General features: G+C 52.9%; 1 protein-coding gene across 3 annotated transcripts in view; it reads left to right on the top strand.

The window, feature by feature from the left end:
- The window catches only part of RAB11FIP5 (RAB11 family interacting protein 5), a 133,242-nt gene that overhangs the window by 104,948 nt on the left and 3,877 nt on the right, over positions 1-24,417 (top strand). For 2 of the 3 annotated variants that reach the window (XM_063078771.1, XM_063078770.1), the window contains exons 2-4: positions 12,713-13,149; positions 13,286-13,985; positions 20,309-21,994. In XM_063078771.1, the coding sequence (XP_062934841.1) occupies positions 12,810-13,149; positions 13,286-13,985; positions 20,309-21,994 (2,726 nt within the window). In that variant the 5' untranslated portion in view covers positions 12,713-12,809. The remainder of the gene's footprint in view (positions 1-12,712; positions 13,150-13,285; positions 13,986-20,308; positions 21,995-24,417) is intronic. The other variant, XM_063078772.1, reaches the window with a different exon arrangement.

Below are 24,417 nucleotides of genomic sequence, written 5' to 3'. Positions count from 1 at the left end.
ACATTTCTTCCTTATTCTCCATTTGCACAAGATCCTCTGGGAGAGGTCATCTTGCTGGTTCTCTCCTTCCTCCTGGGCCACTTCTTTCCCACAGGGCTGATGACAGTCTGTAAAAGGCCTTTGATAGACACCAAACCCAAATCTTTTATGTGTGGTTTGGCCTACTTTTCAGAGTGCTTTCTCAGCATCTTATTTTGTTCTTCCCTGAGGGCAAGCAGGATGGCCCCCATTTTTGCAGATGTGGAGACTGGGGTCTCAGGAGGTGGAATGACCTGTCCAAGGTCACATGGCTTATTAGTGCTGGCCAGATTTCTGGCCTCTAAGCCCAGTGTTTTTTTCCCTACCTCGTGCTATGGGCATTACATACTTTCTGCTGTTATCTGTGGTGGTTAGACTTGTCTTCAGGCATTTTTATGGCTTTTCCCTGTGCTGTGCTGGGTGAATGTGGGCCAGGCCACTTCTGAGGCAGGCTGACATTGACAGACCTTTGGAGCTTACAGCAGCAGCAGGATGAGGATTAGACAAAATGTTTGTGCCCAGGAGGGAGGGAGGCAAGTCCCAGCTGGGGTCTGAGGTGGGCTGAGTGAGCTGTGTGTGCCCTTGGAGGTTGGTAACTAATGAAGGACAGTCTGGCTCCCTCTGAGGGTTGTTGGGGCCAGAGGAGGTGATAAGAGTCATGTCTTCTGGCCTGAAAAGAGGCCCTATCATGTCCTGAAATTGCGTCTGGCTTGCAGTTTTACTGTAGATACCAAATCAAAGGGGGGTCAGGTTGTGGGTGTTGGGAGACAGAAGAGGTTGGCCCGAGGCCCACACAGCTCCTGTCTGCTAGTGTGGGAGACAAACTGCTTGGGTGGGAGGTTTGGAGAAGGCATCAGGATGGTGGAGACTCTGGGGAAAAGGAGTTTCCAGTTGTCTCCCCAAACTCTGAGCATAATAGTTTTAGCTGGCACTTTTCCCTGTCTTTAATTGGCTTATTTTATTACCCCCATTCTCTGGAAGTGAAGTGGATTGTTTAAAGCCACTTAGTAAATCAAAGCCAGGACTAGCACCCAAGTCTCCTGTCTTCCAGTCTGCTGGAGTTTTTTCACCGTGCTCTTAAAATAATTTTTTTTCAGCTTGTTTCTGAGACTAAAGCCGAGCCATGTAATTCCATCTCACTTATCCAGCAGGTGTTAGAAGATATCTTGGGCCCCCTCCCCAGGTTGTGAGGGATAAAAGGTAAATAACAGTAGTAGTGAGTCCAGGATGGAGTGACTCTGCCACAGTGCTTCTGCAGGGGACGGGAGAGGGGCACACCGAGGGAGCCCGCCTGGCTTCCTGCTTTCCCCATTGCTCCTGTCCCAGTTTAGGCATTTTTTTTTTTTAATGTCTGCTCTGGAGCATGACCTTAGTTGCTGCTGCCTTTTTATAAGCCAGACTGCCAGTTTATTAATCTTTGATAAGAAGTAACTGCTAAGGCATAAGGAGTAGCTCAGGTCAGCCTGGCCAGGGACCTGCCCAGGCCGTGCTGGTTTCGTGCTGGTCTCCCCTGCGTCGCCACTCTGCTGTGCCCTCTCCTGCCATCCCCCACTCTTCCTACAGCCTCACTCCTCCCTCCCTCCCCAGATCGTCTTAGCGTTCCCCTTCACCCTTCCTGTGCACTTCATTTGTGTGTTCGTGTGGTGTTGGTCACCCACTTCCTTTATGTGGCTGTCTTATTTCCCCACCAAGATGTGAGTACTTCGGGGACACCCCCATTCTTGTTCCTGGCAAATGCTTGGGGAATGTTTGAGCGGAGGCCTAGCAGAGGCCTCCTGGTTGGGTGGGATTCTGCTGGGAGGGATGGCCCTGGTGTCATGGGAGTCGGGATGGCGCTGGTGTCATGGGTGTCAGGCCAGTGGGCAGCTCTGTGCTGGTGAGGAGTGGGTGGGGCTGACAGCTCACAGGCGAGCACAGGCTCAGGGGCTAAGGAATGTGGTGAGGAGCAGGGCTCAGTCACAAGTCTGGAGGAAAAGCCTGTGTCCTGGCCTCTGCAGGGGTCCAGTGTTACCTCACCCTTAGTCCCAGGACTAGGAGGAGAGTATTTGTGAGTCCGTGCACCCTAAATGCTTCAGTATGACTCTCCAGCCATCTCCAACAGATTCAGCGCTTTTTAAGGAATGTAACCACAATGCCATTATCACACAGAATCGACAACTCCTTAATAATCACCCAATATCCAGTCCATATTCAGATTTCCCTGATATAAAAAATATCTCTTCATAGGTGGTTTGTTGGGTCAGGATCCAAATCGGTATGAAGTTGTTATGTCTCCTCATGATGTGTCTCTCTGGTATAGCGGTTTTTTGGTATCGTACCATTACCTGGTGGAGGAACTGGGCCATTTGTCCTCAGGAATGTCGCACACTGTGGCCCAGGCCGGTTGGTGCCTCATGATACCCTTCATCCTAGTTCTTCACCCACTGGACGCTAGATCTCCTGGTAAGAGTCCTCCCAGGAGGGCTGGCCGACTCCCTGAGTCACCTCAGGAGGCCACCCTGGCTGTGGCTCACCCTCAGCGAGGTGCAGGGTAAGGAGTGGGTTCTGAGCCGTTGGTCCAACCCAGCACTGAGAAGTTCCCCATCCACCTTTCTTCCATGGCTCTAGTATCCATTGGTGATTGTCACCTGGATCTACAAGTCTGTCTTGTCTTCTGTATCGTCAGGAATCTCAGCATAAGGAAGAGCGTTCCCTCTCAACTCTGTGGTTGCTGTACAGTAGGAATGGTGGCAATGGTGATTCTTTGTCATTTTTCAATTTGGAGATGACTTTCAAGTGAAAAATCCACCCCTGCCCCATGACACTATCTGTGACACCAGTCACTGAAGAATATAGGCCTTTAGAGGGCAAATTATTTCATCTGTACAACATCGCTTAGAACGGCTGGCCACCTGGAGTGGAACTCTGGGGCAGGCGATGTGATGGGCAGGTGTCTTGATGTCTTCCCTGCATCTACTTTTTGAGTCACAGGTGTTGGCCACTCTAGAACCTTGCAGGCTCTTGTTTATACTAACTCTCGAGGGAAGGTAAGTGAGTAAAATGAGGCCAGGAAAGAACTGGCTCCATATTTCTTCCTCTCATTTCATGTTAGCACCTTACTTTCCCTTCTAGAAGATTCTCCCCGCCAGTACATTGGGGCAGCACAATTGTCTTTACTAAGGTCATCTTGACTTCATTTGCCTCAAGGGGTGAGGCTTGATTCCTATCACTGTCCACTTTGTAGGCCCCTTGTCCCCAGCATAGTGGTAGTTGCTCACTAGCTGAGTTAAAGCCTGTGTTGAAGAGGCTGGGGCAGCAGCTGCAGCTGGAAGAAGGAAGCTGCAGACCTGGTGGATTTCAGCCATAGCAGGTGAGGACCAACAGGGGGGAGCTAGAGATTGTGGTGTTGGGGGCCTGATGGAAAGAAGCTCCAGGAGCAGCCTGCTCCCCAGCTCCCAGGTATACTTGACTGTTTTTGTTTCTGTGGAGTCACCTTCATGGGCATGCAGGGATTTGAGGATCAGCCAGAGCACTGTGGCATGACACTGGGGAGTCACAGAGCCTTCGGGTGGCTTCTGGTCCTTCACCAGGCCCTCCACGCCCCTGGGTAGGAAATGGGAGCAGTGCCCATCCTCTGCTTTAATCTCAGCCTGGGTGCATGCAATGGGTAGGGAGGGGAGGACCCGGCCTCCCACTGAGCTTGCTCCCTCCCCACTCTACAGCAGGTGTTCTCGGCTCTTTGTTGCCATGGACCCCTTCTCTAAATAAGGTCTTTAAATATACAGGATTAAAAAGTGCATCAGTGATATATTTTTATCAGTATATTTGAAGTACATTTATCAATGTATTAAAACATTTGTTAGAGCAACACATGTGTTTATTACTATATTAAATAATGTGATCTAGTGGTGGTCTGACAACTTTAAAGTTCAATGTACTGATGAGTATAAATATTTTGCAGCATCTGCAACAGCTATGATGCAGTATGAAAATATCTACTTTCTTTTGGTGACAAACTTATAGGTACTGCTAGTTGCAAAAATTCATAATTAGAAAACATGCTAAATTTCTGATAGAGATTAGAGGAAATAAAGATCTAATTTTTCTCCCATCTAACATGTACCCTCTGCTCTAGAGAAATAAGGAGTGACTTTGGATTTCTCAGTTGGACAGAGACACAGGGGTTTCTGCGCCTCGAGGTGAGTGTATGCTGTGTTTGCAGAGGGAGGCAGTGTAGTGCAGTGACCAAGGTCGGGGCTCTGCATGCAGGCAGCCTGAGTTCAAGTGCTTGCTCTTCTACTTACTGAATAAGTATGTGATTTAACCCCATAAACTTCTCTGTGCCTCAGTGTCCACACTTGTGTGGCATTTCCCGTGTGCCAGGCCCTATTCTGAGTGCATTGCACATAATCCATCAAATCCTCATAGTGGTCTTGTGAGGAGAGGGGGTGTCTGTTACTCCCATTTTACAGACAGGTGAGGAAACTGAGGCATAGAGAGTTTAGATAACCTGCCCACACTCACACCACACAGTATGTGGCGGGTCTGGGTCTTAAACCTAGGCAGCCTGGCTCCAAAGTCAGTGCTTTTATCCTCTTTCAGGTTCTGCCTCCCTACTGATCTCACAGGATTAAAAGGATTAAGTAAGATATAATTTAGTATGTTGAGTGCTTAGTATAGTGCCCAGCACACAATAAGTGCTAAGTGCTAAATGAGTGGTTGTAGTTGGTAAAGATCAGTGGCCTCTGAGAGCCAAGTGATGGGCTGGGATGGGGTCAACACCTGAACCCCTCCATTCACAAGGCTGGGCATTTCCCAGATCTGGTTGGGCATCTTCTGTCTCAGGGAAGTTAATGCGATTCTTAGCTCAGAGGTGGGGACTAAGGAGGAGTCTCACATGTAGAGAAGGTCCCACTTTGGAACTTCCCCCTTTAAGCCAGGCACCTGTGGCTCCTGCCTTCAGGAGGCTCCTGTTTGGGGGGATGGTGTTCTTAGGGAGCTCCGGCTTTCATGGGTAAGACCCTGGGTTTGTAATGATAGAAACAACCTTAGAGCAGTTGTGAACAGGGACAGACAAGTTCATAAGTTAAATTCATAGATTAATTTGTTGGTTCATTGAACAAATAGTTGAGTGTCTACTGTTATGTGCTGGGGATGCAGAGATGAGCTCTTGCCTGTAGAGCAGGGGAAGACATGCTAAACAAGCCATGTAGACATGACGTCATTTTACATTGTGGGATGTGTATACACAAACACAAATGTGCACACACACATTGTCAAGTTTGGTAAGTATATGAAGAAATAAAGTGGGGTGAAGGGCAGTTGCACTTGGGGTACTCAGGCAAGACTGAGGATGTTCTGCTGAAAGAGACCTGACTAGAGTGAGTGAGTGAACCATGGCTGGAAGTTCTGGACCTGTGTCTCAGGCAGAGGGAACAGTGTGTATGGTGCCCTTGATGGTCTTGGGGAAACCAGGAAGGCCAGTGATGCAGAGATTTGTAGGAGTCAAGACTCAAAAGATGCTGAGGGGAGTGCAATGTGATGTACTTCGATTTCATGTATTTGCTGGGCGGAACCTGAACGACAGGGAGGCAGGTAAGCAGGGAATTCTAATGTCCAGCTGGGAGGTGGTGGTGGACTGGACTACAGGGTGACAGTGGTGAGAGGGCTTGAATTCTGGAAATAATCTGCAGGTAGATATAGCAGAGTTCAAAGTTTAGATGTGGGGGTGTGAAGGGGCAAAAAGAGAAAGCTAGTTCCTGGGTTTGGGGGCTTAAGAAAAGGGCACAGTTATTTGGGTCTGAATTTGGGACCAATAAAAATTGAGGATAAATTTGGTGTGTCTGGGCCCCTGCTGCCCCAGTTCCTGAGGGGGATAACCTGGCACCTGTATGGGTGTGTGACAGCTGCCCAAGCTGGTGCTCCCCCGAGTGCTGCGTGTCCCCAGTTGTGCTGCGTGGCATCTGTGAGCTTGGCTGTGTTTTCTGAGAATTGGGTAGAGGGCTGGGTGTGAGGGTCTGGGAACCACATGACCACACTAGAAGGAGTAAATAACTAGGCTATAATAATCTTGGTAACGTGCCACCCCTTCCGTCCCACATTTCTCTTCTGCTCCTGGGTAGGTGGGGAAGAGTCTGAGGGCCAGGTCCCTCAGCACACTGGGCCTGCTGAGCTTTGTCAGGTAGATTGGGGCTTGGAGGAGGAGGTGTTCCAGTGGAACCGAGTTTTCCCATGGTCCCGCCCTCCCAGAAAGTTTGGACCCTGGTGGACATTGTGGGATTTGCGCTGCTCTTGGACAAAGTTTTGAGGGGCTGGGGACAGGACAAAACCTCAGGGTTCCCTCAGTGATTTGTCAGGGCTCTGTGCTTCTAGGATTATGCCAGTCTTTCAAAGGGGGCTCTGGTCTTCACACCTCAGTGCCTCCTCAGGGGTCTGTAATGTGTGTCCAGGCCTTATCCAGCCATTGTGCTCTCAGGGCCCAGAGGCAGGAGTATTACATCCAGTCTTCTGAGAGGTGCCAAAGCTTAAAGGTTAAGGGCATGGGCTTGGAGTCAGGCATCTTCATGTCCAAGTTCCGACTCTACTTATTAGCTGTGTGACCCTGGGCTAGTTACAAACCCTCTCCATAACTTAGTTTTGCCATCTGTAAAATGGAAATAATGGATCCTGTCTTCTGGACTATGTGGATAATAGAAGAGGTCCACAGCTGGGCATATAGTGAGCACGCAGTAAGGTTAGCTCACGGCCCATCAGCAGCATGGGCATTCCTGAGAGCTGGTAGAAGGGAGCCTCCTAGGCCCATCCACACTTAGGGCATCAAAATCTGCTTGAGTGTCCTTGAGAAGGAGTCCAGGAACAGGGAACGTTGGTCTCTGACCCAGCAAGTCATCCCCTGGTGTGGGCAGGGACCATGCCATTGTGGTCCACATATGGGGTCTAGGTGAATTCAGTCACTTGAGGAGGGGTTCCCCCTATCCCCCCCCAACCCCTGCTTTAAAATATAGATTCCCAGTCCTGGACCTTCTAGTTGAGTAAGTTTTGGGTGGCGTCTTGATATCAGGATATATATATACACACACACACACACACAAGCATATATATACATATATATGTGTGAATCCGGCACTGATACTTGGCAGGTTTGGGTGCCATACCGAAGCTCTGGAGATGAGCACTGTCTTGTTTTTGTTTTTTTTTTGAAACATAATTGATTATATATATTTGTGGGGTATAGAGTTGAATATCAATACCTGTGTACAGTATGTGGTAATCAAATCAGGATAATTAGTGTTTTCATCATTATAAACCATAATCATTCTTGTGACCCTGTACCAATTTCTTGATAGCCCGCCCACCCCCCCAACCTCTGGTAACCTCAGTTCTGTTCTGTCCTTTTGAAAGTTCAATGTATTATTGTGATTGTTCTATCTATCTTTCTTTCTTTTTTATTTCTTTTTTAGTTCCCTCTCATGAATGAGGACATGTGGTATTTCTCTTTCTGTGCCTGGCTTACTAACATAATTTTCTCCAAGGTCACCTGTGTTGCTGCAAATGGCAGGATTTTATTCTTTTCAATGGCTGAGTAATATTCCATTATGTATATATACCATATCTTCTTTATCTTATCACCTCTTGGACATGTAGGTTGGTTCCAACTCTTGAGTGTTGTAAATAGAACTGTGATAAACATGGGAGTGCAGGTATCCCTTTGACATGATGATTTCCAATCCTTTGGGTGAGTACCCAGCAGTGGGATTGCTGGAACTTATGGCAGTTCTATCTGAATTGTTTGAGAAGCCTCCATACTGTTCTCCATAATGGCTGCACCAATTTACAGTCCCACCAACAGAGTAGGAGGGTTCCCCTTTCTCCTCATCCTCGTCAGCATTTGTTATTGTCAGTCTTTTTGATATTAGCCAGTCTGACTGGGGTTAGAGCACTCTGTTTTGTGAGCCATCATCTAGACACATGTCGGGGCCTTTGTCAGATCCTGACTGGTTTTGGCTGGGTCTCAGCCCTGGATGGGAGTGACAGGTTGGGCCTCAGTTGGGGCCTCAGAGTTCCTAGGCTGCCAGGGCCCAGCCAGGCAAGCAGGGTGCAGGGCAGTGAGAGGGAGAGAGGACCTGGATGGCCAGAGTAAGGAGCAGAAACTCCAAAATTAGAGGCCAACGCAGGAGGCTGCTGCTGCTCCCACAGGACCTGTCACCCCTGTGTCCAGTCCTGGGGAATTGAGGGTGGATGTGTGTTAAAGGAGCTGGCACGTGCTCAGAGTTAGGGACCAGGAACAAGACAGCGCACATGGTCGCAAGAGAGAGTGATGGGGCTAAATGGGAAGCGATGGCTGCTGGGGAGAGTGACTGAGGAGGGAATTGCTGTGGGGTTGTGGCATCGCAAGCCTTCATGCCAGGCGTTACTTCTTTACTTGGGTGCTGTGTGCCCCATGCGATACTCAGTAAATGTCTGCAGGTAACACAGCCTGACTGGGGGACCCTGGGCACCTAGGAAATGGTGGCCACAGAGCAGAGCATGGCCAGATCTGGTTGTAGGGCAAGGTGGCTCACAGTATGTGCCTGGTGGGAAAGAGGAGATCGGACCAGGCCAGGTTGGAGGCTGAGAGAGCTTCCTAGATGAGGCGGACGTGAGCCACAGGAGCCTGCTGCCGCATTCCCCGCAGGGACCCCAGTCTGTAGGGATGAGGTGCTCAGAGCCCGCTTGCTCTTGGTCTGCTGCACGTGGGGCTCTGTGAAGAGAAAGTCTCTATCGGCTTCACTGGGGTCATGTCAGCCCTTGGCAACGTAGCCACAAACACTGGAGAGTGGAGCATGTGCCGCAGTGCCTGGCAGGACTGGGAGGCTATCTGGTCCACACAGGAGGCAGCAGGAACTTGGAGAGGGGAAGGGATGCGGCCTTTGTCCCAGAACTGTTGGTTGTGTGGCCTTGCCATCTCAGCCTGCGTGGGCCCCACTTCTGGGAGAAGGCCTGCTCTGGTTGAGTCCTCGGGTGCCGAGGTGCCTGGCAGGGCCCCCTTCAGTCCTTCCCTGGGCTGGTGGGCAGAGGGAAGCAGGGTGAGTTGGTGAGCAGATAAATGGGGCCATTCTCAGCCTCACTCTGCCCCGGGTGGGAGAGTCTCAGAGATATCTAGGAAAACCTTTTCTTTGCCCTCTTGACCTCCCTGAAAAGCAGGTCCAGGGAGAAACCCACATTCCCTGGGGAAGAGCAGGAGAGGATGCTTATTGTGGGGGAGGGGGACAAGGATCCTTTGGCTGGACGGCCTGAGCCTCAGCCTGGACTAGTGATGCCTCCTCCTTCCTTCCTCTGAGGGGGCGGGAGGGAGAGGAGCATGGCCCATGGTGTGGCTCCAAAAAATGAGGGCATAAGATAGCAGCGGGAATTTTCTTCTTTTTTTCCTATTACAATGGTAGTATATGCTCCTTATAAAAAATTCAAACAGGGCAAAAATAAACGATGTAGAAAGTGATAGTTCCCTGTAGCCTCGCACCGCAGAGGTAACCACCGGTACTGCCATGGTGTGTGGAACAGAGCAGCGGGGGTCGGCACCCCAGACCTTTATGCCCAGCAAAGGACGTCTGTGCTGGCTGAGTCCAGCTACTCAGGGCTTGGTTGGGTTGGGGCTGGAGTAAACTTCCCTTTCACCTCCCAGGATCTTTCTGAGCTAAATGGGGCCGAGTCCAGGTTTGAGGAAAGTGACTAGGGCTTGGCCTTTAAAGAGTTAAAGAGTCCGGCTTAGGGTGGGCATTGGGTTGAGGAAGTGGGGACGAGAGGGTGTGGATGCTGGCTGGCTGGTCTTTCTGCTAAACTTTCCTCTTGCCCCACAGTCATCTTCACATACGATGTCCCTTCGGTGTCTGTCTCACTTAGCTCTCTTCCCCTCACTCCCCTGTGTCTTGTGAGAGGCAGATGCACCCTCTGAGCACAGCTTCTGCCCTCCCTGCTTGTGCCACGTCTGTCCTGACCCGGCTTTCCCAGGGGATGGTCTCAGGTTTGGGAGGAGATACCAGCAGCCCAGGCTCACTCTGCTCAGGCCATCGAGTGGGCCCCCAAGGAGGGGACAGGCAGTAGCCCATGGTGAGCACACAGGCTTTAATCACGATGAACTCTCCTAAAGGGATGTAATAGGAGGTGTCCTGGGAAAGCCTTTTTTTTTTTTTTTTTTAAACTTTAACATTAAAAACAAACAAAAAATTACCACCACCACCAAGCCCTTGCAGTGACTTGATTCTGGATATTAGGATGTACAGGGACTTTTCACACAAAGGATCTCCCACTCCCTACCCCCTTATATCCACCAGAAGCTCAGGGAGCTGGTGTTGTGGGGTAGGTGGGTCTGAGGTGGGGAATGACCATCATCCCAACCACCAACCCACTGACTGAGGCATGTTTGGGGGTGTGTCTGTGTGTGGAGTATGTATGTATATGGTATGTGTGGTGTGGGGGGGCAGGTGTGTGGTGAGTGTGTGTGTGGTGTATGTGGTGTGTGTATGGCGTGTCTGTGAGGTGTGTGTATGTGTGCGTGTGGGATGTGTGAATGGCATGTGTGTGTAGTGTGTGTGGTGTGTGTGCATTTCCGAACTTTGAACCCTTCAGTGACCCGTCTTACCACTGCCACCAGACTTTGTTCTACTTCATGCTTGATTGGCTGGGTCTGGAATTCTAGGCTGGAAGGCTTCTTCCTCAGAAATTTGAAGACATTACTGCATATGATTCCCAGTGTTGCTAGTGAGGCCTCCGATGCTGTTCCAATTTCTGGATGTATAAACCTGGTTCCCCCCTTTGGAAGCCTTCAGGGTCTCCTTTTTATGCCTGGTGTTCTGAGCCCTCCCAGTGATGTCTGTGGGCGTGGGTCTATCTGTGGGTGTGGGTCTGTCTGTATTCATTGTGGGGCAGACTTGTGGGCCCTTTGTGCTGGCACTCATGTCCTTCAGTTCAGGAAGACTTTCTTGTACTGTTGCTTTCAGTTTCTTCCTTTTTGTATTCTGTGCTCTCTCTTTCTTTTAGAGCAGTTTTAGGCTTACAGAAAAAATGAGTAGAAAGTAAAGAGAGTTCCCATATTATTTTTCCTCCCAGTTTCCTTTGCTATCATCTTGTATTAGTGTGGTACATGTGTTACAAATGATGAGTCAGTTATCAGTACCTTATTACTAACTAGAGTCCATAGTTTACATTAGGTTCACTCTTGGTGCGGCACATTCTATGGGCTCTGCCAAATATATAATGACATGTATAGTATCATACAGAATAGTTGTGCTGCCCTAAAAAGAGCTCTGTACTTTGCCTATTCATCCCTCTCTCCCTTCCTTCAGCAACTGATCTTTTTTATTGTCTCCATAATTTTGCCTTTTCCAGAATGTCATATACTGGAATCATACAAGTATGTAGACTTTTCAGACTGGCTTCTTTCACTTATGCATTTAAGAGCCTTTTGTATCTTTTCATGGTATGATAGCTCATTTCTTTTTATCACTGTATGATATTGCATTGTTTGGGTGTACCACAGTTTGTTTATCCGCTCACCTACTGAAGGACATCTTGGTTGCTTCCAAGTTTTGGCAACTACGAATAGAGCTGTTATAAACATTTGGTTGCAAGTTTTCTGTGGACCTAAGTTTTCACCTCAATAGGGTAAATACCAAGGAGCGTGAGTGCTCCTTGTATGGTAAGAATATGTTTAGTTTTCTAAGAAACTGCCAACCCATGCATAAGTACATCCCTCCCTAGGAGGGTGGGCTGCACCTGCCCTGTGCAGTGGTCGTGTGTGTTAGGACTCTCTGTGCCTCTGGGAAATGTGTAGTGAGAAGAACATGGGCTTTGGAGTGATGAAAAGCTGGCTCTGAGTCTCCCCTCTCCTTTACTGGCTGCTTGTTCTCGGATGAGTTACTTTACCTCTGAGCCTCAACTTCCTGATCTGTGAAATAGGGGTAGTGTCTCCTAGCTCACAGTGTGTTGAGATGTATAAGTAGGAGTGATATAAGAACCGTTGCACTGGTTGTAACATACAGTAGATGCTCAACAGATATGAGTGCTCTTTCTCTTCCTGGGTCTCTTGCTTTAAGATCTCTTTCTGCCGTTGTTGTCTGTGCCTCCATCTTGCAGAGGTATTCCTGGCAGGGCTTGGGGTGAGTCAGTGCGTGTATGTGTGTGTGGGTGGGGGAGTGTGTGCGTATGTGCTTATGTGCACCAGTGTTCCTGGCCCTGGGCCTCTGGGTGAGCTGTTCTTTTCTTGGGCTTACTGGTGGCTCAGTAAAACTTTGGCTAGGACTGGCCAGAGGAGATGATGTAAACAGGGAAAAATGTGGGTTGGTCGGTCTATACCAGGAGCCTGGAGATGTGGGGTTCCCTGCCAGGCCCAGCCTCGCCTCAGAGTTTCAGATGGAGGGGGCGTGGGGCAGAGGCAAGGTCTCTGAGCTCTGGGTGGGAGGAGGCATGGAGTGGTAACTAACAGCTGACTTGCCCAATGGCACACGAGGAGCTTCCCCTGCTCAGGATGTGGTTTTCTCCATCATGGAAAAGTTTTGGATAGTTCCCAGCTATGTCAGAGGCCAAGAAGACTGGACTGATGGCAGAGCAGGAGCCTGTGGGTAGAGGTTGTGGGTGCCTCCCAAAGCAAGGAGGGGCTCTGTGAGGTGCCCAGCTCTGGGGTGGGAGCCAGGCTCCCTGGGCCTGTGACCAGAGTTTTGCCCACCCTCACTTCTCACAGGTGGTACAAGCTACACTCCAAGGCAGGCAAGAAGGAGAAGGAGCGCGGAGAGATTCAAGTCACCATCCAGTTCACTCGCAACAACTTGAGCGCTAGCATGTTTGACCTGTCCATGAAGGACAAGCCGCGGTCCCCCTTCAGCAAGATCAAGGACAAGATGAAGGGCAAGAAGAAGTTTGACCTGGAATCTGCCTCCGCCATCCTTCCGAGCAGCGCCCTAGAGGATCCCGAGCTGGGCAGCCTGGGCAAGATGGGCAAAGCCAAAGGCTTCTTCCTCCGCAACAAGCTGCGAAAGTCGTCCTTGACCCAGTCCAATACCTCACTGGGCTCGGACAGCACCCTGTCCTCAGCTAGCGGGAGCCTGGCCTACCAGGGGCCTGGTGCTGAGCTCCTCACCCGCTCGCCAAGCCGCAGTAGCTGGCTGTCCACCGAAGGGGGTGAGGAGCCAGAGGCCATGCCCTTGGGGAGGGGAGGACTGGGCTGGCTCTCCCCTCCAGGTAGTGAGGAAGGCCTGGGGCCAGGAAATGGGGCTTCTCTTTCTGTGTGCTAACTGCATGTGTGTTTCCTTTTCAGGCAGGGACTCTACACAGTCCCCCAAGTTGCTCACCCACAAGAGGACCTATAGCGATGAAGCCAGCCAGATGCGAGCGGCTCCTCCTCGGGCCCTTCTTGACCTTCAGGGCCACCTTGATGCTGTCTCCCGCTCTTCCCTGTGTGTCAATGGGAGCCACATTTACAATGAGGAGCCCCAGGGCCCTGTGCGGCACCGCAGCTCGATCTCAGGCCCATTTCCACCCTCTAACTCCCTGCACAGTGTCTCTTCCCGGCCCTCCGAGGAGGGACCTCGGTCCGCAGATGACTCCTGGGGCAGGGGCAGCCGCAGCACCAGCAGCTCGGAGGCAGTGCCTGGACAGGAGGAGCTGAGCACTCAGGCCAAAGTGCTGGCCATTGGGGCCAGCCGCTCTGGAGAGGATGAGGGGGCCCGGCTTCCAGAGGGGAAGCCAGTGCAGGTTGCCACCCCCATGGTAGCCTCCTCTGAGGCTGTAGCAGAGAAGGAAGGAGCTCGGAAGGAGGAGCGCAAGCCCCGGATGGGCCTCTTCCACCATCACCACCAGGGGTTGAACCGGAGCGAGTTGGGGCGCCGCGGCTCTCTGGGGGAGAAGGGGGGTCCCACCCTGGGGCTCCCCCCCTACCATTCATCCAGTGGGGAGGAAAAGGCCAAGAGTAGCTGGTTTGGCTTGAGAGAAGCCAAGGAACCAACTCAGAAACCCAGGTATGTCTTTGGCAAGACCAGCTTTGCCCCTTGCGGAAGATGCTGGGATGTTTGCAGCCTGGACCCTGGGGCAGGGAGGACTGAGTAGATGTGCCCTCGTGCAGGCTGCTGGGGCTCTGGCTTTGCATGGTTAAGTGGGGGTCCCCTTTCTCCCCAAGCCAAGGCTTGTTCTGTGCTCACTGACACAGATGAGTTGCAAGGGCACGGTCCTCCGAGAGTCCCGTGGACAGAGACATCTAGCTCCTCAGCCACCGGCCTTGCTGCATGAGTTGGCACGCCCACCCCCGAGGGAGGGGGAGGAATAGGAGAAAACCAGGGAAAGTCCATTTGTATGAATTCTTTGCTTCCTGACCGCTGCTACCTCTTACCCTGTGGCCACAAGGTAAGGAAGCCTTGGCAGGTAGAGAGGTGGGGACTAGGGACTACACCCTCAGACTTACCCTTCCCCTCTCTGTAGCTAGAGGATTTTCCCCTGGCTGGTTCTGTGATCTCTTCCCTCAGGGAGGTGGGAGTCAATTGATGCCCCTCCCCCGCCCCCCCATGCACTCGCCCCCAGTTGCTTCCCAGCCTGGCAAGAGGCTGTGGACAGCTCCTGTGAAATATGTGAACTACCCTTTGTCCTCGAGACTCTTGGGCTCTGTCCTTCTCTGGTTTTCTTGGTCTTGGGGTAAGGCACTGTTGCAAGTGCTGGTGGTGGCTGCTCTGTTTGGAATGTGCTGACTCCCCCAGCTCAGGCCCTGCACAGAGCCCCGACCCTCACCCCAGCCCCTTTGCCTACTCCTAACTCTGAGCCAGGGGAGGCTGCTGAATTGTCTGGCAGAGCCCAGTGAGGGGATCCAGGCACAGGGCACAGAAGCATGTGTCCCCCCTTCCCAAAGGTCCGGGGCCAGCCCCAGCTGGTGTGGCAATGGCAGCTGTTTCCTGCCCCTCCCTGCTTGATGATATATGGACAGGAAGGAAGGGTGGGAAGGCTGGGCACAGTGGTGAATAGTCTAGAGATAGGGCAGAGGAAAGACCCTAAACCTGTTCCCTGGAAGAGGGGAGAGGAGTCTGTAGTCGTGGTTTTTCTCTTTCCCTGCGAAATTCTGAGCCTGCTGAGAGGAGTGGAGAAAGAAATGCAGGGTGCATCTGGCTTTGGGCCCTGGCCAACTGACAGCCCTCACCAGAGCCTCACAGACGAGGGGTGTTTGGGGTGTGTCAGGCTCAGGGGGATGCCACCCTTGGCCTTCACGCTAAGCACAGCAGCTTCTGTTCCTTCCACCCAGCCCCTGCTCAGCAGAGCCCAAGGGATCTGCTGGCTATCTGCAGTCTAGGGCAAGACTGGGAGGAAGGGGACAGGCCTTTCCCAGATGCCCAGGCTGAGCCTGGCGGCTTTGTGACAGTCAGGGGTATGTGGAGGTGGTGAGGTGGAGGGAGGTAGCAGAGACCTGGAAAAGGGTATTTGCTGAGAGGAGCTGGGGGCCCGGATCAGAAGGGGCACAGACCGTGGGCCCAGAGGGGCTGTCTGTAGGATGTCCCTGGGCCTTTTCCAGGGCAGGGCAGATGCTAGGGCGCATTTTTCTGTGATGTCATTTGTAGGTGAGTGCCCAGGCTTTGGGCTTAGACTCCTGCAGGCTGTGACTGTGAGCGATATTGGGGTTGTCGTTGCTCCTGGGATTCTTAGTCTCAATTTTTCTTATGCTTCTCTGTGTCTCCCTAATGGCCTCTCAGAGTCTCTGATGGATGTAAGGAACCTGAGGTTTCTGTCCTGCTCATACTTGAATTCTGAGACTTGTCCTCAGCAGGCTGGAGAAGATCCCCAGTGGTGGTGGGGGGGGGGGCATCCCTGCCCTCCCTGGACCCGTTTTGCAGGTAGCAGCTGCAGGGGCAGGCTCTGTTGCCATGCATCCAGGTGGGGCAGGAGGGGATGTTCTTTGGGTAAGGTGTCCTGGCCTGGAGAGATGTGAAACCTGGACGTTGAGCTCCATCTGCAGCCCCCTGGCCCAGTTTGCCTTGAAGGAAGGGGAAGGTTGGCCTGGGAGACCCAACTGTTGGTGCTTACGCGGAGGACTTGCTTTAGGGCTTCTGAGGAGGGAAGGAGAGTGGGCTAGCTCATGGCAGGAAGCTGTAGGTTAGATCCAGAACTGGAGTGACTGAATGGAGCTACAGGATCTCCAGCCCCTGGGGCCCAGGAGCTGTCTACAGGCCCAGAGGTTTGGGATGACTCAGCTCTGGAGCTCCCACTGCAGATTGCTGGGTGTTCCTCACTAGCAAGGGTAGAGGCGCCCTCTAGTGCCCCCTTGTGGCACTAGTGCCCCAGAGAGAGGCCAGAAGAAAAATGTGCTGAGTACAGTATCCAGAAAAATGCTGGTGCTGTTGGAGAATGCAGTGGCTGGAATAGAAGGAAGGAGGGCGTGAAGGCCCGAGAAGATGGACCTCTTGTTCCTCCTGACATGGCTCTCGTCTGCTAGGTCCCATGGCTGTTACATTAGGCCCCTACCAGTGTGGGGGAGGAGGAGTAGGTAGTTGATATTAAGCCGTGACTGGGACACGGGCCTCATACCTGCTTGCCAGCCTTGTGGTGAACCGTTCCTGCTGAGCTGCAGCACCGGCTACTCAGTGCCTGTTTGAGGATAGGCAAGATCACGTGTTAAACCAACCAGTGCCAAAGCTGACTGTCTTTGTGTCTATTCCAGGCAGGTTATCTCTGTGCTCTCCTGCCTCCTCCCCCAACCATAGAACTTTGTGCAGAGTAGGGAATGAGATGTTGAACACAAAAATTTTTTAATTGGGGGTAAGTGTGGTGCAACATAGAGGCAAGTATGTTATTATGGCCTTTAGCCATCTCTGCAACTCCTCCAGCTCCTCACCAGGGGTGGTGGACATCCAGGTTCCAGCGAGCCTGGAATTTGCTGTGGCTGCTGAAAGAGCTCAGGGTCTCAGGCTGCATTCTTAGTGGTGTAAATGAGTAACTATAACATGTGCCCAGTGACTTAGAGTTAGTGTAGCCTTATGTCCTATTTGTGCCTATTTCTCTGGCATGGTTACTGTATTAACAGTGTTCTGGGTTGGAAGATTAATTATATGGTCTCCCTACTTACAGTTTACAAGGCCTTTGTCTGTCACCTCATTGTGCTCAGATGATGGGAAAGGATGTGTCCAGTCTCCTGGACATTTCCTGGACATTGGGGCACATTTCAGGAGGGTACCAGGAGGTCATTCCTTAGGAGGGATGGCTGAAAGGTGTGCCGCTGGGGGTGGGCATGCCTCGGAGGCTGTCTTTGGCCTTTTGGGGACTGGCTGGTGGAGAGCCTATGCAGCCGCACTTGCTACCTCTGGGACCAATGCATAGAAATAACAAGGACCCAGGGCTCACTCAGCCTAAGGAAGAGGTGTCTGCTAAGGAAATCTGGCCTCCAGTTACAGTGGTGACCCCATGGCATAATGTTTAAGAAGAGGGAGTGCTGGCTAGATAGCTCAGTTGGTTAGAGTGTGGTGCTTGTAACACCAAGGTCTAATGTTCCATACATGTACTGGCCCAGCCACCAAAAAAGGGGGGGGGGGGGCTGTTAGAGTGAACAGGTGATTCCTGCATTAAATGGCAGGTTCAACCAATTGTCACAAGGATCCTGTAGGCCCTAAACTCTTATTCCCTCAGGATGAAAGGGCAGAGACATTTCTTTGCCCAACATTGGATCCTAAAAGAGAAGACAGATCAGCACATGTTGCTGCCTCCTCTGCTTGGGGGTAGGGAGACCATCAGGCCAGTGATGCGTTCTAGGATGCAGAGGTGTTTATCTCTGTTCTGGGAGCACATCTTGCAAAGGTAACCACAAACAGGAACATGTCTCTGACAGATGGAATGGTAGGGAGGGGATGTTTTAAAGTGAGAAGCTTCAGAATATGCCCTTGGTGTGGAGTGAGGGAGAGGAAGGCATGAAGGGGGCATGTTGCTGGGTAGGAGGATGGACGGGAGGCTCTCAGGGGTACTGCTAGCTCTGGGAAACCTACAGGCCTGGCGCCTCAGAGTCCCTTCCTCTAGGGAGAGCCCTTTGCCGATACCATACCAACGGGTTCATGTGCACCTCTGGGGAGCCGGTGGGGGTGGGGAGGGTGCTGAGCCTAGGCTGGGGCTCCCAGTTCACTTCCCTGCCGCTCTTCTCCCTGCATTTCTGACTGCCAGCCAGATTGCTGTGAGACGGCAAGGGTGAGTTGGGGGCCAGGCCAGGGCTGGGGGGTGTAGAGCTAAGCTTGGTGCTTTTTAATGTTGATGGGACTCTTCCCTCAGACCACTCTGGCCACTCGTCATAAAGGGGGCTGGCAAGAGAGGTGGCTCAAAGTACCCCAGCCCCGGATCCTGCTGGTGTGTCTGGTGTGGATACTCTAATGGGGTGCTGGACCCACATGGTGGTGGTACATTGCTGTTCGCTCCCCTTGGTCCTGAGCCCTGGGGCCTGCTTGGAATGATGGGAGAAGGGACTCTTGCCAGGGTTGGGACTCTGGGCCCAGGATTCTCTGCCTTTTGGTATCTTCACCACGTCCATAGAAGCAGAACAGTGCTGAGAAGTTCGGGTGGGGATGGGATTTTTTACCTCCCCCTCCCTCCATCTCTAGGTGGTGGGGATGAGACTGAAAATCCACCCTTGAATGGGAAGTTATTGCAGGGGAGAAATAGGGTCATGAGAATCTCTAGAAGCTGGATTCTTATGAGAAACCCATGAGTTTGGGACCTGGCTGTGACCTGCCGGTGAGGCCGACCTCCCCCCTCCTCTAGCTGTCTCTGGAATCTCCTTTGCCTCTGGTTGCACTGGACTCCTTCCCATCGTCTGCCATGGTGTTTGCTGACAGCTGACCCTGCCTCAGCCCAGCTCTGTGTGTGAGCCTGCCCTGTCTGGGCCTGGGGTTCCAGAAGAATCCTGGCAAGCTCCAGACAGCTAGGCCTCTTTCCACAGGTGCCCCTCCTACCCCAACCTGCATTCCTTATGGGCAGGCCAGCAGAGCCTGGCCTCTGCTACCTCAGTCAGGGTTCACCACCCACATTACCTATGGCAGAAGCTGGCTGAGAGGAGGAGATGGATATAGGAGTTTCCCCAGGATGTTTCCGCAGGGAGCGGTCAAGAAATAGGGGTCTTGGGAGCTTAGAGTGTCTCACAAGTCTGACTCATAAGAGAGGTGAGGTGAGGTGAGGGGGCACCATCTGCTGGGTGCTACTGTGTGGACTCCTGACAGTAGACATCCTCAGCGAATGTCCTCAGCAGGTGTCTCGTTGTCCTAAGCCACTTAAGGCTGCTCCTTGAAGAATCAAGAGGGGCAGGTTCTCTTTGACTGACACCTGTCATGCCTGATGACAGCGCCATCATTACCTCCTGTTGCTTTTTTTTTTCCCCCCAAAGATGACCGGTAAGGGGATCTTAACCCTTGACTTGGTGTTGTCAGCACCATGCTCTTCAAGTGAGCTAACCGGCCATCCTTATATAGGGATCTGAACCTGTGGTGTTATCAGCACCACACCCTCCCAAGTGAGCCATGGGCTGGCCTATTACCTCCTGTTTCTACAAGGGATTAGTGGAACCCAGTCTGTTCAGGAGTCAGAATTCCAGATTCCCTGCTAGGTTCTCTTAATGGAGCTTTGTTCAGCTTGGAGGGATGTTTTTTCATCTCCTCCAAGCCAGCTGGTATTTTCTTCGGTCTCGGTTCTAAAAGGGATGCACAGTGCTTTGGGATTAGTTTTGCAAGCGTAAATCTGAGGTTGAGTAGAACCTTCAGCATGGGATAGTGGAAAACACTTGGTTTAGGTATGGATCCTGCGTGTAAAATGGGATTATTGCTCTCGTGGGTTGGTGTGAGGATTTCTCTCTCCTTGGGTGATATCTAACAATGTTATATGTTGGGGTGTTCCCTCTGTCCCCTGGCCCAGTGTGTGTGTGTTGCAGCCCCTCTTCCCAAGGCGGGGGGTGGGGCGTGGTGTTCAGCAGGGGCCTTTCCAGTCTTGGCATTAACCAGGAGGCTCACGGTTTTGTCTCCCTCCACAGCCTGGACGTGTCTCCTCAGGTAGAATCTGACCCAGCTGCTCTTCCTCACCACTTCCCCTCCTCCCCCTGGGCTCCGGCCCCCCCCACTCCTGCTCCCACCGCTGCTCCCATGCTAAGCATTAACCTTTTTGCAGCCGCCTCCCCCACTGCTGCCACTGCTGCCGCCACCACCGCCACCCCTGAAGCCACCCCATCTGGATTCATGGGTCTTACCAACCCGTTCCTCACCTCCTTGCAGAACAACCCCTTCTTCGAGGAGCTCGTAGCCGACATAGCACTAAACTCTCCTTCACCTGCTCCCTCTCTCCCCAGTGCCTCGAGGGCCAGCCCCACCCCCTGGGCCTCCCCTGGGAAAGCCCTGCCTGAGTGGGACGACACCTTCAACGTCTTTGCTGCTGGCAGGCTACGTCCAGAGGCCAGGAGCGAGATCCTGGCCTGTGAAGGAGTGGGGCTGGAGGTGGCTGGGCTGCAAGACCCTGGCCCTCAGGCTGTGACAGTGAAGGCAGCTGAACCTCAGGGAGACCCTGGGGGCGGAGGAGGAAGAGGTGGGAGCAGCGTGTGGCTGGAGCCCAGGGTTCCTCTGGACTTGGGACTGGACCACGAGAACACAAGTGCCGCTGATCTGGGGACCCTCGGGTCGTTCGGGGCCAGCCTGCCCTCCATTTCAGCCCGGCTGCACCTAAGAGCCTCAACCTCAGAATCAGACAGGGAGCCACCAGCCCCAGAAGGGGAAGCAGGGCAGAGTCCAGCAGACAGTGGGACGTCTCTGTTTAGCTCCCCAGAAGTGATCAGTGTGTGGGAGAGGCTGCCTGGCCCAGACAATGCTGCTGAAGGCCAGGACAAGGAGGCCTCCCAAGGTGAAAGCCAGCTTTTCCATGAGCTCAATACAGTCGACGATTCCTGGCCTTGGGATGTGGTCATCATTTCTCCTGCAGCTGAGATGGCCTCACCAGTGGAGCTGCCTCCTCCCCGGGTACAGCCAGAATCACCAGAAACTGTGAGCCCCAAGGGGAGTGAGGGGCTTCCCCCACTGGACCTAGAGCCAGAGCCTAAACCCAAGTGGGTGTCGGATGAGGGGCCTCAGCCCAGCACACCACCTCCCAAGCCACCACGCCTCTTCACACCCTCAAGTTCCCAGGACAATGAGGCGGAGGAAGAGAAGGCTGCAGCGGGGCTGAGTAGCAGTGGGGCAGGGACAGGAGAAGAAGATGCCTCCCGAAGTGCACTGATTGTTGATCCCCAGGAGAGCAAGGAGGAGGGAGAGAAGCCTGAGTCGGAGGAGTCTGACCGCAGTACTTCTGGAACCCTGCTGGGTGAGCCAGGCCTGGAAGATCTAGTGGAGGATGCCATCCCCCCTATGTCTGGGCCCTGCTTATCTGTGCCCACCAGCTGCACTGAGGATCCCACCCCTGTACCCTGTTACTCAGAGAGCTTGGCTCCTGAGAGTCAGCAGATCTGGGGGGCTCCAGAGAGAAGAGAAGGCCCTGAAGCTCCTGAGGAGGCCCAGAGCCCGGGTCCAGTAGGAGAGGGGCTTGGGCCCCTGTCAGTCACCTCCCAGCAGGCTGATCAGTGGGCCTCTGAGGAGAATGCCTTGGGCCCCTTCTTGTCTCAGGGCAATGAAGATTCCCCGAAAGATTCCCCCAACCTCCCATCCACATCCCTGCCAGGGTCCAGGGAATCTTCCATCCATTCTGGTCCAGAAGAGCTGCCCACCCCCCCAGAGCCTGCCTTCCCACCACCCCCTCTCCTGCCCTGGGCCAGCCACCATCATGGGGGGCCCAGCCCTCCATGTTCTCCCTTGCCTGGAGCCTGGCCCCCGACCTCTTCCTCCCCAACCCCAGGGGAGTTGGCCTCACCTCCTGGTCCCTTTGAGCCCTCCCCACTTGGGGGCTCCCTTGCCCCACACGGGGAAGACAGCGCTGCAGCCACCCCAGCCTCCCTGCTTGTGCTTCTGCCCTTGGAGACACGACCAGCTGAGGAGCCACAGTCCAGTGCCAGGTGAGCGTCCACCCTGAGAGCACTTTCTGGGAGGAAGTGGGTGGAGAGGGGCAAAGCAGCCCAGGAGCCTCATCCTTTCCAATGGCAGGTGGGGGCTTTGGAGACCTGAGCTTTCTGTGGTGCCAGCTCTGAAGCTGCCTGATTCTTGGGACTTTGGACAGTCTGGGTGCCCCCACAAGTCAGAGGTTTGGGGAATGACATTGAGGAAGTGCAGGGGTGAGGAGTGAAGTAGGGGAGAGCCAATGTGGGCTGGCAGGGGAAGGGGGGTGAGAGTTGTGCCCAGGCCCTTCCAGAGCTCTGCACTCAGCTGCAAGGGTGCTGTGGGCGGGGAGTGCAGCTTGTCCAGCAGGAGCCAGGGCTTGGGGCAGGCCCTGGGAGAGCAGGCTGGCAGTGGAGCCCAGAGAGGAGACCGGGTGAGGGAGCAGTCTGGGCAGGGTGTATAGCCAGAGGAGGGACCAGGATTTAGGTCAGAGAGAAAGCTGGAGATGCCTTCAGAGGAAAAAAAGAAAAACTAAAATGCTTTCCACACGTGTGACCCTCAGAAAAAAGGTTCTCTAGTCCCAGCAGGTGCTTCATTGGTCTGCCTTTTCATTGTTTTTTTGCCTTTCATGGGGTGGTTCTTGTACATTTAGGACTGCTGAGTGGACAGCGGATGACTATGTGACTGTGGTCACTATGTCATCAGTCTGGAAGAATTATGAGGTTGCAATTTACCAGGTGGCTGGCGAGGGGTAACGAGAGAGGAGATGTAAATACTTAGGGCACTGGGATATGACTTAGTCTCTCTCCCCTGTGCCTTAGACTCCTGGCACTGGGAGGTGATGGGTGTGTTTTCGCCAGGGCAGCAAGTCCAGAGGAACGTTTGTGCTCTGGAGTCCTGAGGGAAGAGGAGGGGGGAGAGCAGAGGGGCCACCACCTCTGATGAGCAGGACAGGCTCCAGTACTGGCCTCCAGGAGGCCCCCACCCTGCTCGGGCACTTGCTAGCTGTGCATTTGGGTATCCAAATTCACTGAGCATCTCCTGTGCATCAGACACTGAACAGAGATGAAAGACACTGTCCCCACTGTATTCCCAAAGAATTCTCAGCCCAGTAAGGAAGACAGAGTGGACCCAAGAAGGGAAGCCCCAGGGGCCAGTGCTGATACGTGAGAAGCAAATAGGCGGAGTCCGGGCTGCTCCCAGCTTTCTCTCCCAGTGGTAGATGGTGATGCCGCTCCCCTGAGGGGAGGGAGAAGATGTGGGGGAGCTGGTGGTCATGGCTTCCTTGCTCCATGGTTACAGCATCCCCAGCTGGCCCTGCTGTCTGTCTTCCAGTAAAACCTCAAGTTCTACTCCCCACTTTTTGGACGTTTTATTCTTCCCATAGTTGACCTCATGTCTGTACTTGGCATGTTCCTTACATCATGAAGTGGGTGGGCCACATAGAGCTGTCCCCATTTCTCAGATGAGGAAATGGAGTCCATGACAGCTGCAGGGTCTAGGGTCCATCAGATATAGGGGGGCAATCAGACCGAGAGCCCAGGCCTTCTGGCCCCTCATTCAAGTTGCTTTTATGCCATGCTGGTCATCATCCTCCCTTTCCCAGTCACAGCCCATAGGTGGCATTAGAGCTGCTTTTATGCCACCATCCCTGGTGCAGACTCCTAGGTGGCAGGAAGGGACTGAGAAACATTCTTTTCCCTTCTGTCTGCCCCATGCCTGAGTGCTGTGCCCCTTTTTCGCATTTGTGAGTGTATTCACAGTCCTGTCCTGAGTAACGGAGCTGGCCTCTTTGGGTCTGGGTGAGCCTTCCTTGAGTAGAGTTCAGGGCCCTATGCTAAGCTATTTTGCTTCCTACTCCTGAATGGTCTAAATCTTCTGTGAAATAAGATTAAATTTGTAAGAGGCCCTGCAGGGGCAGGTTAGTTGATTTGGGGACCTGATGCTTACAATTTATGTAGATGTTACAGGTATAGGGTGCTGGGGAATCCTAGAGGAGGATCATTGTAGTCCGCCTGGGGAAATCAGGAAGGCTTTCTGGAGGAGGTAGCCTTGCACAGCTTTGAAACATGAGTAAGAATTAGCAGGCCAGTGGGAGGAAGGGGCAATGTTCCGGACAGAGGAATAGCCTTTGTAAGGGCCTGAAGATATGTTTCCAGCGTGGGCTGTGAGGAAAGGGCAGGGCCAAACTGTGTTAGAGATTGTATCTTCTTACCTTGCTGGGAGCCGTTAAGGATCTTTAAGCATTGGGAAGGCTGAGATTATTATCCTGCAGCGGAATGGAAGAATGGTTGGAGGTGGGCAAGGCTACAATTGAGGAGCTGACTTAGGCTGTGGCTGAAATTAGCTAGCACAGGCCTGGAGAGGAGAGGACAGTTTGAGAGAAGGTGGGAAGGTAGCAGGACTTGAATGTTTAGGCCGAGGCTGAAGGGGAAGAGTCAGA

This window comes from Cynocephalus volans, chromosome 14 (assembly GCF_027409185.1).
Source record: "Cynocephalus volans isolate mCynVol1 chromosome 14, mCynVol1.pri, whole genome shotgun sequence".
Taxonomy (NCBI): domain Eukaryota; kingdom Metazoa; phylum Chordata; class Mammalia; order Dermoptera; family Cynocephalidae; genus Cynocephalus; species Cynocephalus volans.
The sequence above is the reverse complement of the archived record's forward strand: the minus strand, read 5'-3'. Positions and strand labels throughout refer to the sequence as shown.